The sequence below is a fragment of the Temnothorax longispinosus genome, chromosome 9 (genome assembly GCF_030848805.1).
Source record: "Temnothorax longispinosus isolate EJ_2023e chromosome 9, Tlon_JGU_v1, whole genome shotgun sequence".
NCBI classification, from domain to species: Eukaryota; Metazoa; Arthropoda; class Insecta; order Hymenoptera; family Formicidae; genus Temnothorax; species Temnothorax longispinosus.
The window spans coordinates 8,466,411-8,482,223 of record NC_092366.1 but is presented as its reverse complement, the minus strand read 5'-3'; the positions used below and the strand labels follow the sequence as shown (position 1 = coordinate 8,482,223).

General features: G+C 36.7%; 1 protein-coding gene across 3 annotated transcripts in view; it reads left to right on the top strand.

The window, feature by feature from the left end:
• The window catches only part of Mmp2 (Matrix metalloproteinase 2), a 204,108-nt gene that overhangs the window by 96,207 nt on the left and 92,088 nt on the right, over nt 1–15,813 (top strand). The window contains exon 1 of one of the 3 annotated variants that reach the window (XM_071789613.1): nt 4,099–4,269. The exons of the other annotated variants lie outside the window; for them this stretch is intronic. Coding sequence (XP_071645714.1) covers nt 4,145–4,269 — 125 coding nt within the window. The 5' untranslated portion in view covers nt 4,099–4,144. Of the gene's footprint in view, nt 1–4,098; nt 4,270–15,813 lie in introns of those variants that run through there. 3 annotated transcript variants of the gene reach the window in all.

Sequence of the window (15,813 nt, the reverse complement as noted above, 5' to 3'; positions counted from 1 at the left end):
ATATTATAAAGATTTTAAGTTACAGAAGTTTTAAAACTTATAATTTTTAAAATTTATAAATAAATTTTAAACTTTGATATCTGGAATTAAAAACTCGAAATTTCTAAAGTTTAAAAAAAATTTCGTAGCTTAAATTTTGATTTATAAAATTAATTGTTTTAAATTTTAATTTTTAAAGATATTAATGGATGGTATATGTGTGTGTATGTGTGCTGTATATACACTGTAAATAAATTTAAAATAATTTTGACTGCAATCTATTGAAAAACATATACGGTACAAGAAAATAAATAGCGCGCGCGTAGCGCTTGCTTTCTGTTTGAAAAGTGATTTCTTTCGATTATATACACGTTACGTCGCTACTTTCATTAAAATGGTGTCAAAGCTGGAGATTGCTGTCAAGTGAAAATGTGCGTGCGCACGTCACTGTGCTCTCGCGACAGCGAGAGATGACAGTAGGATGCAATAAATTTCCTTCCACCTCTCCTTCCTCTTCCGTCGCTCTCTATATCCTGCGTCGTCGTGCACCACGACGCTTAGTTGTTTAAGTTCGCTTCTCCGGTGGATGATTTATTAACTCCGCCATGTGACCCCGTGCAGAATGTCAGAAAGTGGAAACGTTCTTCCTGCGTTTCGTCTGCGTATCACGCTTTATCTACATACTCCGCTTGTCGCACTGTGCACTCGCGCATAATCGACCTGTCTGTGTGATATAGCTCGCGACGCAGAAGTTTCATCTTACAATGGTATTAGTCACTTCATTCGTCATCACTTACGCCACTGAATTGTTCAACAAACCGAATTACCTTACTCGTCGGTATTATCTCTTTTCTTTTTAAATTCCATTAATGACTTTGTTGCTTCTATCAATTTTATCGATTTCAGTTAGGAATTAATATTGAAATTCTGTCGGCGTAAACAAAATGGAGCCTGCGCGTTGCACGGGGGAGAAAAAATTGGATAGAAAGTTTCGTTCTCCGTGGAAAGCCGGGCAAGTGTATTATAAGATTGCGCAACTTGCGAGATTGCATTACAGAAAGGAATGCGCTGCGCGAAAACGGAACGAAGAATAGGATCCCTCTGTTTTGGGAAATTGAATTAAAAAAGGAAAGAAGATGTGTCTTCCAGCGAGAGAAATATGGCGCGTAATGTGACAGTCTACATGACGGAATTTGATGGATCGCCGGCAATCCCCGTATGCAGAACTGTATCACGTTAGAGAGAGATATTTTAGATCTGGGGATACCTTTGGAGGTATTAAAAGATAACGATAAATCTATTACGAGAATTTATTCGTCTTCCACGTTGAAATACGAACGGATTATTAACTTGTGAAAATTTGAGAGCAATGTTAATGGGAACTAATTAACGGTAAATGCGTGCAATGTAAAGGCACCCTCTTTGATTCTTTTGAAATTTTCATATTTTGAGTCGTAAAAAAGATTCTGAGAAGAAAAATCATCGCTCCGTTCAATCATGTTCCGTTTGTTTATAATTAATACTTGAAACTTAAAATGTCACGATGTCGATAAGAAAGAAAATAATAATTTTTGTGTGAATATATTAATATTATGAATATTAACTGCTTAACATTAGTCTACTTTAGTTACACGTAAATTGTTCAGGTCATCCCGGATTAGCGAGGCGTTTAATTCTTTTTTGTTTCCTAGGTTGAGGCATCAATGATCTACGAGTCATTAATTATATTAAAAATGAGAGATCTTCTCTCAAAACGGAAAGCTGTGTAAATTGTTAACACAGCTTTATTCTTACCTCGACCAATTTTACCGTTAGTTGTTTTCGCGACTAAATCCACCGAAATCTAAATCGCGCGTTCCTTGTTAAGTTCCATCGGGCAATCCGTTATTTTCTTGTTAACGTGGAAATTCTCGCTAATGTTAAGTGCGAGAGAGTTAATAGCGTTGCAATAGCGCAATGGCGCGCAAAGGGGTTAATAACGGCAACGTATGGCGAAAGGGAGAGAGAGTGCATCCCGAGCCCCGGGATAAGAATTATCGTCGCGGAAAAAAAGAAGCACGGCGAGCGCACGAAGGGGCGTACGAGAATATGCGACGGGCGCGTGTTTCGCCACATGTGTTTCGTATCAGTTAAGCTCGCAACGCGACAGCCGAGAACCGCGGGGCCGGTCTGTCAGCATCGTGGCACAAAGAGCGGCGCAGTGGTTCGCAGCCGCAGTACGATGCATTTTAGAGAGGAAAGCGGCTAAAAGATGCTCTCTTCTTGCGCGATTTACTTGAATTAGTAACGAGCCCGATGATTACTAAACCAACTGCTCTGCGAAGCTATCCTATCGCGAACCCGGAAACTGCGGATGCGAGAAAGCTTGAATGATTCACGTGCTTTCAGCATTATAATGGAAACGTTTTAGTTACTTTTTCTTATTCAGGTAAAAATAAAACATTCTTTATAAAAAAAAATATATATATATAATATAGTTCGCGTGGTCTCTGACAAAATAGATTTACAGATTTTTGCACTTATTTTTTCTCTCTCTTGGTATTTTTACAATTTTTCCGTGTGACAGTGCCCGTTAACGCTCGCGCGTGCAGCTGATATCTCACGAACCGCACGGACTAGAAATGTTTAGCGACGATACCATTTTATCATCTCGCGTTCGGGGTCTGTTATTTATCGCCGACGGTATCGCCGACGCCGCCCGTCGCTCTTCGTGCAGCATCGCGGATGGCATCCGCCTTTCGGTAGTATCAAAGTTTACGTCGTAAAAAGCAACACACATGGAAAAAGGTATCTACCACATACTTTTTGAGGGAAATATATTTTTGGTCGCGCGCGATGCGACGTGCGCGGATTGTAAAATGCGTTGTATACATTGTCGATTTATAGTTGTCATTTTTTTGCGAAACAGGAAACGTACAATAATAAGTCAAGTGCACCTACTTTTTGACAAGATAATTAGATGAATACTTGAGAGAAGTTGATTTGGAAAAAATGTACAGAGTTTGGTATTTTTGATTGGCGCATACAGTTACCGAGTATTTGTGACATTTTAGGATCAGACCGATCAATTTAAAATAGATTAAGGAAAATTTAGAATAGAAACGCTGTTGACAGTACTTGATCTCTTGTCTCTATATTTTCAACATTTTACTTGTCACAATTTCTCTCTCTCTCTTTCTCTCTCTCATTAAGTTTTTATTTTTTTAATTTATTATGTCTTTAATGGATGTTTTATTTCGAAGAATTTTAATAATAATATGATAGGATGTAATAGTAGTAATTTTGCGAATCTCATTAAAAAGGGATTGAAGGATTTGAAAACGTTTTAGAGAAGGCGACGAGATATTAAACAATAGCTATCTATCACACGAAGTAAGCTGTCTAACACTGTCTAAGTCGTTTGCTTTTCCGGAGTAAAGTAAACTCCCTCGCAATATATATAATGTCGAAGGTGCATCGCTTCGGGCTTTGATCTGTCGTCGTGTACTCCTTGCCGACGGTGTGGATTGATGATACGATAATTGCTTCATCTCTCTCGGATTACGGTACAGGATCGGACGACGATCATAAATTACAAATCTTCTTGAAATTATTCCGTTAAATACGCTGGTAAATTTCCTATAATTTGTAATTTATTTGTCGTGTAAAGTGAACCGATGCTAATTAATTATACACCGAATCGAAGAGTATATATAATTTTCTACTTGAAAACTTATATTTATTAATTGTTGAATAAATTAGGTATGAAAATAAGATAAAAATAATTAATCAGCGATATCTGTAAATTTTCAAAAATACAAGTCATATTTACATTTCGATACTTATTGTCAGGAGTTATTGAATTATATAAAAGGAAGTTATTAAAAAACAATATCAATAATTTTAGCTATTGAGCAGCTATATTGTGTTGTCCTGCTTATACATATATATGTCTAAAATATTACCTTACCTTAGTTCTTTTACCAAACAAACACCTGTTGTCGAGATATAATATATTTTCAGGATGTTTTATTACTCCGATCCTTGCTTACATGCGTCTGTGCGACGGGATCAAATCGACGTGAAGGAACAGACGCAGGTAATTTCGGGCTTCAAGTTTCTTCGGGTGTTGTCACCCATTAGGAACACCTGTACGGCGTGTAATCACAATGCGACGTCGTTGTAAATGAAACCAGATGCCGGAGAATATGCATTACGGATGCATACGCGTGCACGGGGTCGCGACGCGTATATAACTAGCTGTTGTTACGGAGGATACACCTTGACACAGTGCTTTTCAACCAGCATTGTGTGAGTATTTCGAATTTTTTGGCGGGAGTCCTTCGAACTGCGAGAAGTCATCCGCTAGTTAATTACAAGTTTAGTTAATTAGGAAAATGAGAAAACGAAATATGCTCAATTGGTATAGTTTCGGTCGTAACATATACGTATTATGAAACGAGGGACGCTACATATTTCGCGATTTCACGATTTCACACTGTTAAATTCGTAGTGTCAAATCATGCTCAATTTGAGTCATTTTTAACCAATCATATATATAAGTCGTCTCTGCTCCTCCTACTCAATGTGTCGTTAATTTAACTAAACTAATGGAGGTAAAATAATACTGTTTTGTGTTAAAGTAATAAATTACGACACACATATGATAATTAAAAATAACAAAATGTTATTTAACTCAAGCTATTAGTTTAAAGGAGGATGTTAAAAAAGTGTCAATTTTGGCCACCAAGTGTAAAGTGAATAGACCTTGTTGAAAAATCATTGTTTGGGTTTTTAAATAACAGGAAATAATAATCATTTGTCCGAGAAGTGATGAGAACATTATTGTTAGAATGACTTAAATATAGTAAAAAAATTGAGCTGGTTGAGGTTTGGAACGTTCTTGGAGCGATTTTTTTAAAAATGATTTGTTCCGGCCATTTCTTCTTTGGCATAGAGGAATTTCTGAGTGCCAAACACGATATACATAAGAGATCGATCCGATACACACTGCGGAAGACATCCTTATACTCAGAAAACCTACCCCTAAATTATTTTAAATATTCTCGCTACGCTGAAAATGATTTGTTCCATTTCTCTTTTGGCACAGAGGAACTTCTGAGTGACACACACGAAATACAGAAGAGATCGATCCGATACACCCTGCGGAAGATACCCTTATACTCAAAAAACTTCAGTTTGGTCTCTTAATGTATTTCATGTGTGGCACTCAGAAGTTTCTCCGTGCCAAAGAAGAAACTATATTTAAGTCACTCTAATGTTCCCACCACTTCTCGGACAAATAATTATTATTTCCTGTTATTTAAGGATCCAAACAATGATTTTTCAAGGTCTATTCACTAATTTACACTTGTGGGCTAAATTTTAAATTCTCCTTTCACATTCTTTAATATTTAATATATCCATGATTGCAATATTCCGTTATTATATAATTTAATAACGCTAAAAAAGCGACGACCTGTCTGTGTATAGGGTGTCTCAGATCCCTCGACAAGTTTTTCAAGGGCATAAGCTGAAACGAATTCGAAATACTTTTCAGAAGTTTCTTGTGTTCTGAGATTGAACTCACGTTTCCCTCACGAAATAGGCGCGTCAATTAAGCTCGTGCGCGCGCGACTAGTGAGAAATTTCGCATTGGTCTATTAACAGCGCGCCCAGCATCCAGCGTGTGCTGGTCTAAAGGTGCAATATGCGGGTGGGAGGGAGGGCAGTGAATAGAGCTCGAATCTCGAACGTCGTCGGCGTTAGCCTGTTGTCGCGCTGACTTTTAATTGCGCACATGCCCGACGCCTCGCGTTCTCTTTCTCGATAAGGGACAATTATCGCCGATAGTCGGAATAACGCCCCTTCGCTCTTTCTCGAGTGCATACGCGCGCCACCGCGCCGGGTGTCGCGAGTGGGTGAACGGGCGCGAGACAATGGCCCCCCTTGTCGTCTACCGCACCTTGGAGGCCTTTGTGCCGAAAAAAAAACACGCCTCGCTTAGCCTCGACCCGGCTAACACCGCGGAACGTATTAGGAAACGCTGTTTTATGCAGTTAGAACGGTATCACTCCGATTTATGTTTCGCGGAGAATTAACGAAATCCTCTTTGAATCTTTTGAAACTGTTTCAAATTTTAGCCTCATCGATCATAGCATTTTCTTACTGCTTGCATTATTTATCACAAAAGTAAAAATATAAAAGATGTCGCGCGTTATAGTTATTTCAAAAATACTTATATGGTATAAAAATATAAAATATAAAAATGTATAATAATCTTGCTGTCTTAATTAAAATTAAATATCTGTAAGAAGAAATCTGCAATGATATCAGAATATTTTTCTTTCTTACGGCCCTTTTTGATAATCGCTATTACAAAAAAGGATTAATATAGGCCGATTAATGAATCATCGAACGTCGAGTCGCGGAATGGTACTCTCGTGAATTTTATCTATAGAGACCATGACGAAAGATTGCTCTCCCTCGGCTGGACGAGCTGCAAATCGCATTAGAAGATCTCTGAGACGCGACGGATGCAATTATACGAAAGTTCATTTTATTCCTTCGTCTCTCCGCTGAGGTACGGAATTGGCTTCCTGAGATAATCGGGGGAGGAGAAGAAAGAGTCTCGCGGAAAGAGGGAAGCTGCGAGATTCCTCACGAGAATGCAACTCGCTGATGAGAGCGAATCACCGCGACCTCTCGATTACGCAATCGGGGATTTAATTGCGAGGGAGGTGACTGTGTGCGACGAGAGTTACTTTTACCGTTTTCATTCGTCGTCGACACTCGTGATTTATTCAGTGTTGACACAGGGCATCTTGATGTACCCGGTGAAGCAGAATAACATCGAAATATATTTTCAGAAATAACTCGGGGAACCTACGCGAGTATTTTGAGATAGGGAATGTATGTTTGCTGACGTCTGGTTATTATGTTGTAGGGCGGCAAAGTAATTTTATAGCCGCCATCAAGTTCAATGAAATTCCGCCGGACCAGGTAACAGAGCACCTATTCTCCTATTTTGTTACCTATAGGTAAGAGTATATAATGGAAACTACCTGGAGTTGGCAAACAAATCCAGCATTTCAACTAATATGTCGGCGGCATAAATACCTTTATTTTTCCGTACAGCATAAAAACCAAACGTCAGCGAACATATATTCCCTATCTCGAAATACTCGTATTGGTTCCCTGGGTCATTTCTGAAAATTTTTCGGTGTTATTCTTTATTTTGATTTACCTCGTGTAGTATTTAACTATACGTTAAATATAAATATCACAGAAATCTTTTTTATTAAATATTTATACAGCCATTATAAGGTCCTTTTTGGAAATATATATATATATATATATATATATATATATATATATATATAATATATATATATATATATATATATATATATACAGGGTGTATCATTTTAAGTGATTCAGCTGAATATCTCTTAAAGTAAAAGAGATTGGAAAAAATGTTCCAGACCAAAGTTGTATGGTTTCAAGGGGTACATAAGATGGTGTCATTAGTTTCACCTTAAATAGTTGCTTGAAGGTCACGTAAAGGTCACCTTCAATTTTTTAAATAGAACCACCTACTTTTTATTACATATTCTTGTAGCTTATCTCGAGGGCTTTCCAAAACACTATAAGAAAATATTTTTTCATTAAGAACTTTTGGAATTATAAGGCTTGAAAGTTCTAGTATTTTGACATAAAATACAAAATATCTTGTAAAACATTAAGTTTGCGGTAATGTTACCTTAATACTTTTATGCACAGAATAATGAGACGAATCAATTGATATGAAAAAAAGACAGTTGCTTTTAAGAAAAAGTATGCAGATGCGTGTTGCAAATTACATATTTTTTCTTAAAGGAACTATGCTTTTTTTTATACCACGTGATTCGTCTCATTATTCTGTGCATAAAAGTATTAAGGTAACATTACCGCAAACTTAATGTTTTACAAGATATTTTGTATTTTATGTCAAAATACTAGAACTTTCAAGCCTTATAATTCCAAAAGTTCTTAATGAAAAAATACTTTCTTATAGTGTTTTGGAAAGCCCTCGAGATAAGCTACAAGAATATGTAATAAAAAGTAGGTGGTTCTATTTAAAAAATTGAAGGTGACCTTCACGTGATTTTCAAGCAACTATTTAAGGTGAAACTAATGACACCATCTTATGTATTAAAATTGATTATTATATTTTCACACATGCTTATACATAAATATATCGAATATTATATTTCTGTGTTATTTTGACGTTATTTTGACATTACTTTTATAGCACAAGTAATTAATTTTATTAGATTATATTATGAGATTTTGTTATAAAATCCCAAATTAAAGCTGCAGCGTTTATAGTCAGAATTCGCGGAAATCGTGAAACACGAGTTACGCTGATACTTCGGAGTAAAACCGGGGGAGAATCGAGGAATTTTGCAAATTCCGGAACGTTCCTTGGGGATGCAACGGAGACAGGAGCGAGGATCCTCCTCGCGGATCTCGCGAACTATCCAATCATCTAATTCCGCGATGCAATCCCGGCGCATGCGCGCGTTTGTCTCTCCCTACTCTCGCCCTCCCTCTTCCTCCTCTGGAAGAGCGCTCCGCCGGAGTGACCAGGCCTCGTTCCGGTTTCGGCTCAGTGTCTCGGCGCGTTTCGTATCGCGTGCATCGCGTCCGCCGCATCCCTTCCGAGAGAATGATGCAAGAGGAGCAGAGGACACCGCGGATCTCGGAGGCGACGATCGTTCGCCGAGGGAACGCGGGATCTTCCCGCGTCACGACGCGGCCCGTCTCGTTTCGAGCTTGCCGTAAATTCAGTGAGCCGTTTTCTTTTTTCGAAAACAAATCGAAATGACGGCCGTCGAGCTTCTCTAACGGTTGAACAAGTAAGTTGTCTCAAATTGTTATGGAGAAATGTAAGAACCTGATGGGCATTTACGTTGCCAGAAATTGTTCTACATTGATTAATTTGTATTTCGAACAAAAAATAAATCAGATGTTTACAGTAAGAGAACGTGTACCTACAATAATATGAAAAGCAGTTTCGATTTTTCATAAAAAGCATTATCAAATTTTGACAACGTTATCCTGTCATAAAATGAAAGGACATTTGAATTATCGATATTTATTACATTATACAGGGTATTATACATATTTTAGGTCAGGTCAATAAAACTTTAGAGTCTTATAGGAAATTGAATTTGGAACAAAAAATTTCCTATAAACAAAAAGTTATAGTTAATAAACTTCGAAAAATCACGTTTATTTGATAATTTTTAAAAATAACCCTTTAAAACCTTTCATTTATTTGAAAAAAGTAACGAAATAAATCTGAAAGATAATTAAGTAATAAACTAAATTACATCAATTTTATTTAATTCTGAGCATTCAAAAGAAAATTATTTAATAGCTATAGTTATTTTTTAAAATTATCAAGAAACATGATTTAAAAACATTGTATTAGCTATAACTTTTTAATGAAGCGTTTCCGGATTTATATTTACAGGAACTTTTTTGTTCCAAATTCAATTTCCTATAGGACTCTGAAGTTTTATTAACCTGACCTGGAACATTCTGTATGGAAAGTACTATGTACGCGATTAGGAATATAACCTTAGAAATTTAGAATTCTGGACTTATGTAAAACATCGGAGGATCTAGTTTTCGTAAATTAAAGGCGTACACATATATGCATTATACTTTTATTATTAATCACGTTTAAGCACTTATTTTATAATATATTCAAGAATAAAAATTCATTTTTCTTTACTCCCGCGCAACAAGATAGCTTGGTTCGCGGGAAGAACTTAGTCGCCAGATTACTTACATACAATGTACGCGCGCGCGTTGCGTTGTTCTGGTTAATGTAATCCCAGCTATAAATCCAATTTGAGAGATTTACAATGTGGGATCGGCGAGGAACCGTCGTTTCTCGGCGATAAGTTATCTATTCTAATGAGACTAATCCTGCGGTGTGGCTCGCGCGAGGTTTCTCGAAGCAACGACAGCGGAATCGCGTAAAACACATCGCACAACTCCTTATATTTACTTCCTCGTCTCCTTTTTAACGGCCGTGAAATATTATTATTTATTGCACGCTTTCGCAATGTAATCACGCGTGACGTCGCGCCGCGTGTACGGCGTATACTACGAACATACACCGACGACGATTCCGCGCACATGAGAACCGAGACTCGGTTCACCTTTCACGGCCACCCTCGCTTAAATTCGATCACGGTGGTCTCTTAGCGGTGTTAAATCGGCACGAACGCGAGGCCAACAAACGCTCCTGTAAATATGACACTCCGGTCGATCGGCGAATAGTATTCGATCGGTAAGCGAAAAATGTCCAGCCTGCGGTTGAAATGCATATTTTAAATGGAATTGTCCCGCTAACTTGTGTTAAATAAAAAACGACGTATCGTGTTTCGAAAGCGGCGATAGCCATTTACAGAGTATATTCAATATATATGTACTTGAAAAATTTATGAAGAAAACGGTTCGTTGAAATTTGTACGTATTATATATTTTTGAAGACGTATGTAATTCGAAACATGAATGCTTTCGTATTTGACATCAATTATTAAAAAGCAGCAAAATCGTTCTTCCAGATTTTTCTTTCAAAAGAAAAAAAGTAAACAAAAAGAATGATTCTAAAATAATAAAATTCTAAAGTAATTTTCCTTGAAACTTAGATCAACACTACAATTAATCAATTCGGCGATTATTAACCCTTTGCCCGTTTTTTTAGAACCTTTACGCCGCATAGGTAGGTCGTTTTTGTCCTGACGTTTTTTTTAAGTGTTAAAGTGTTACAAAAAATTTGAAAAAATTCATGGAGGTAATTCAAACCTTCAATTTGAAGTATCAATCATAAAATTATAAACAATTTAATTTTTTCACATAATTTGTATTTAAAAAATGGAGCAACTAGGGGTAAAATCATTTGTTTACTAAAAAAATCATAACTTTAAGACAAATAAAGATATCGAAATGAATAAAAAAAGAAATTAAAGGGGAAGAATGTAGCTTTCATTAAAAAAATATTGCATGCAATTATTTTGAAATTAAATGCTTAAGTTTGCGACCTCAAAATTGCCAATAAATTAGCCCCAAATTTCGTAGTAAAAACAGTAATAAATATTTAATAATAAAAAAATTAGTAATAAAATAAGTAATAACTCAATAATTAAGTATCCCAACATTACTTTATTGTTTATTTAGAAAAATACATTAATGTAAGTCGACTGACCGCTGCGCCATTTTTGTCGAAACACTGAACAAAAACATTTCTGTAATTTTTTTTGCGGTCAGATGTTTTTATAAGACTTCTACGGACACAATGAACACTTTAAAACAAAAAACGCAAAAAAATTACTTACGTTTTTGGGCAACGTTCGCCGCACAGGTGGGTCGTTTTCGTCTTTTCAAGAATTGACACGTCTCCTGTGACGGTCGGAGGGGGACTGGCGCCTTGAAACTCGGTAGGCGGGTTCTCGGGGAGTATAACTTTTTTTACGGATGCGCAGTGGCGCCCTCTCTACCCGTTTTCAAAAGTTACAACTACATTTGATTTTTGCCCGGACGAAAACGACCCACCTATGCGGGCGAAGGGTTAAAATTTAGATCACATATAAAAATTAAGATTTTGCCCTAAAAGCTTGAAGATTTAAAATTACTCTTTCATAGATACGGTAAAATTAGAAATTAGAAATAAAAAGTTACTTTATGTGTATTTTATATCCAATCGAGGATCTATGATCTCGGAACCGTCGTTTGTTAACAGATCGATTGTTCCTCGCGGAATTTCCGCGCGATCGCTGATCGAGAGCATTCTCGTGGGAGAGAAGATAGAAGCGTTCGATAGTTCCGGAAATGTTTCGCGAAACATATTTCCTCGATCTTTCCTTTTTCTTTCTGGGTCTCTTTGTGGGAGTCAATGGTCCACTCGACGGTGATTCATCGCCGTCCTTTTGTATTACCTTTAGACAGAGATAAAGCGAAACAAAGGGAGCTAGAGCGAGGTGAGAGAATCACGTCGACAGGAAGTTACGCGAATTCCCGGTGAAAATTCCACGGCTTCACGATCCTTCGGCGAGTTTTCCCGAGAGGAATCGCGGAGGATGTCGAGGAAGAGGGAATAGGAATAGATAAATAACGACGCGGTTTCGTCGACGGTGGGACTTCGTTGACATTTTGACTGCTGTAGTAATCATACAGTGGGTAACAGATGCCTTTGCGGACCTTTTTGTAATAACTGGATACATGACAAAGTCGATACATATATATATCTTATTGTTAGAGGTAAAGAATTATATCTTCATTATTATATAAATTCAGGGAAAACGAGGTTTAAAGTTTTAAATTAGGGAAATGACATATTTTTTTCAGATATAAAATAAAAGTAGGGCCTTGATTTATTAAGATTTTTAATAAAGCAATTTAACTGCGGCATGTTTAATAGTACAACTGCCAATAACATGCTGTATATCTGGTTTAAAAATTAGGCACTATAAAGATTTTCAATACGACTTTTTCTAAACATTTCATCTCAGGAACTAACTATAGGAACTAGTAATAATAGTCATGAGACGTTTTATCATTATACAATTTAAGCTCATATATTTGGTGATTTTGTTATTACAATTATTCAGGAGTTTGCAGTTACAAAATAAGTTTTTATTTTCTACGCGTTTCTCTCATTATATACGTTCGCATTGTTATCCTTTTGTTTAATTATCGAATAATGAAAATACGAGGTAAATCTAAAACAAAATCATTATATTCGTACACAGGTATTTTATAGAGGTACGTAGTTTCTAGTAGAAAAACGTCATTCGTATTCATACAAAGTGGCAGGTATAATAGTTTTACAGGCAAGGCCTCCATTTCCACGAAAGCGGCGTCCATATTATCGCCGGGCTCACATTTCCGTTTCCGTATCGGCAACCGTTTCTTATCGCGCGAAATTTCAACCTTGTTCTTCTATGCGCTACAGTCGCTGAATGTAATCGCGTGACAAAATGGCTCTCCTTGTAAATGGAATTTTCTGGAAGAACGTTACTTTCCTGAATGCGGGAAATGCCATTGAAATTGTATTCACTGCCGCGGAAAGGCAATATTTCCAATGTGATGTTACATAAACTGTCACACGAGATATATTACATTTGTATTGTAATATATATTTATTGTTACTTTGACTTATTTTTCCTTAATTATCATTAAATCGTCATAGTATAACAACATTTATAGGTCTACTTTAGACGATTTAAAATTTGTGTCGAAACTTAAGATATAATTCTATTTATAATTTTATGTGCCATGCAATACGAATAACTTGAAAAATACACATGTACAGATGAAACACACATACACACACACCCCGCTTTTTATTTTACGCAATCTCATTTTACGCGTCCAGAAAATATATTTTTCTATGGTATTTAATGAAATTATTACATATCAGTGAACCAAAAGTTTTTACTTGATTATATTACATTATATATTATTCTGACCTTTTTTTTAAGAGAGCACATTAATTAAGCTTATCCGTGCAAATAATAATAAATTCACTTTTCAGCATTTCGTGCAAATAAAACAAAATAAATGTGAAATAAATATTTTTACAACATACACGAGTTTTTTTCCTACGTATTTTTTTTCTTTTTTTGAACTAGTAAACTCCATTTATGTCATCCTCAACCGCGTAAAAATAACTTCGTGAAATGAATACTCCGCGTAAATCGAGGGACAAGTGTATATATTAAAATACACAATGTATATACATTAAAATACACGGCGTATAAATTGTAAGGAGAATTATATCTCGAAAATCTGAAGCAAATTATAGACCGGACTTTGGTTGAAAATGTAAAAGAGAGCGAGAGAGAATTTTCAATTATACTTTATTAGACAACAGTCTTCCGCCTTGTTTTCTCCTCGAGTCGACGGGCGAATCACGCAAATATAATGGCGCCACGTTGTAAACGCGTCGTAAACCACACCAAGATATCTCATTTTACAACGCGCAGAGATTGCGCCGGTGCGATATTTGCGGTCGTTACAATTTGTCCTGTTACCTCTTTTGTTGTCTCTTTCGTGTCATGAGAAACGAGCGGGGACCAGAAAAGCCGCGTCTTCCTCCTGAAAGCCTCCCGGACTAATCCTCCGGGATCCTTTCGTGGGAGTGGATCTCGCTGTTGTTGATACAGTTACAACGCAGAGGAAAGTTTGCGTCGTCAAACAGGATGCCCGGGTCGTATATACACGTTTTGTCGCACTCGTAAAGAGCCTGTCTCGTTTCCGCAATGACTGACAAAATCATTAACTATCTCGTTGGGAACTGGAAAATATTTCCTACTTGTTTTGAGCAAAGAGGTTGAAGAAGAGATTAATCATTAAGAAGTTTTTTATTTGATAAATTTCTGTATATTTTTCCTCGCATTTTCGAAGTTCTTGAATTTGCATACGTTATGTGTAATTTACAGATGAGAATATGTTTATAATTACAATGTGATATTTATATCCGTTTTTTGTAATTATTAAAATAATCTCTCCTGAACCATGATATAGTACATCGTAATATAATAATCCATTATTTCTAAATTATAATATAGGTATTCGCCAATTTTTTTGCTGCTTTAAAAGTTACAGTTTAAATTTCCATGAATTTCTGAACTTTTTTAATTACTTCGATTATCGGCAAACGTGCGGTTATCGTGACTAAAGTGTGAAAAGAAACGTTCGGCGCACACTAAAGTAATTAACGCGTTCTTAATACTGCAGACGGTTTACAGTCTCCTATATATTTCGTTCCGCTCGTTCGTTTGCCGACTACTTGTATAACGTTGCACAGCGTGTATATTGTCCTACCACAAACACATAAATTTTAATGTACCAGCAGTCACGCTTATCAGCGACGTATTTCACGAACGGAAAAATTAATCTCGGAGTTTTGCTAATAAAAAAAAACTGTATTGATTCGCGCCATGATTTTCCATATATTTTCTCTCTTATTTAACGTTCGCCGTTCGCGAAAAAATATAGTCATACACAAGTCATCGCTTATATTCGTATATACTCAATATTTTATCCGTATACATCATGTATCTCGCTCTATTATCTAGTTTTTTTTCCACGTTTGTTAATTCTTATTTTTATTAAGATATAAGAAATCTGTGAACGTGTCGTCATGGCTTAATAATAAATGCTTAATAATAGAATGGAATATCTAAATAATGCCGAGTTCCTTTCGATAGCTTTGCGGCGCGCAAACGTCGCAGCGGCTGTTTGGGCGCGCGGGCGTATTTGCGGAGAGATAGCGGTTATCTCCGCCAAATACGCCTCCGCAATAGCTCGTTTCTCCCGAGTGGGGAGTAATTACGATCGATGCGCGAATTAGTGGAGGCTTGCGTAACGAATGCCGCGAACACGTTAGACTCGAAGGCATTCACGAGGGATCCAAACTCCCTCTCCCCTCCCCGTAAGAGTAATATCTCTGAACAAATTTCACTTTTCATCACGATCTCTGGGCGTCTTTCAGCTGTCCGAACGGTTAATTAAATCTGATTCATACGTGTTTTACGGTAGGTATTTTTTCGATTATTCAAATCTTGATTGATGCTACACAAACATATTCAATCACATTTTAGCGAAACTTTTTTTTTTAACATTCCGTGGGCCAACCGTGCGGTACGTTAATATCTTATGTCCTATTTGAATTTCGATCGTGTCGAAAATTTCGCGCGCGCGCGTAGGATTTTTCATCGGCGAGCACGAAAATCAGATTCACAAGTAAAAATTCTATTAAAACTCGTATTTGCTCTCGGTATCCGCTGACGA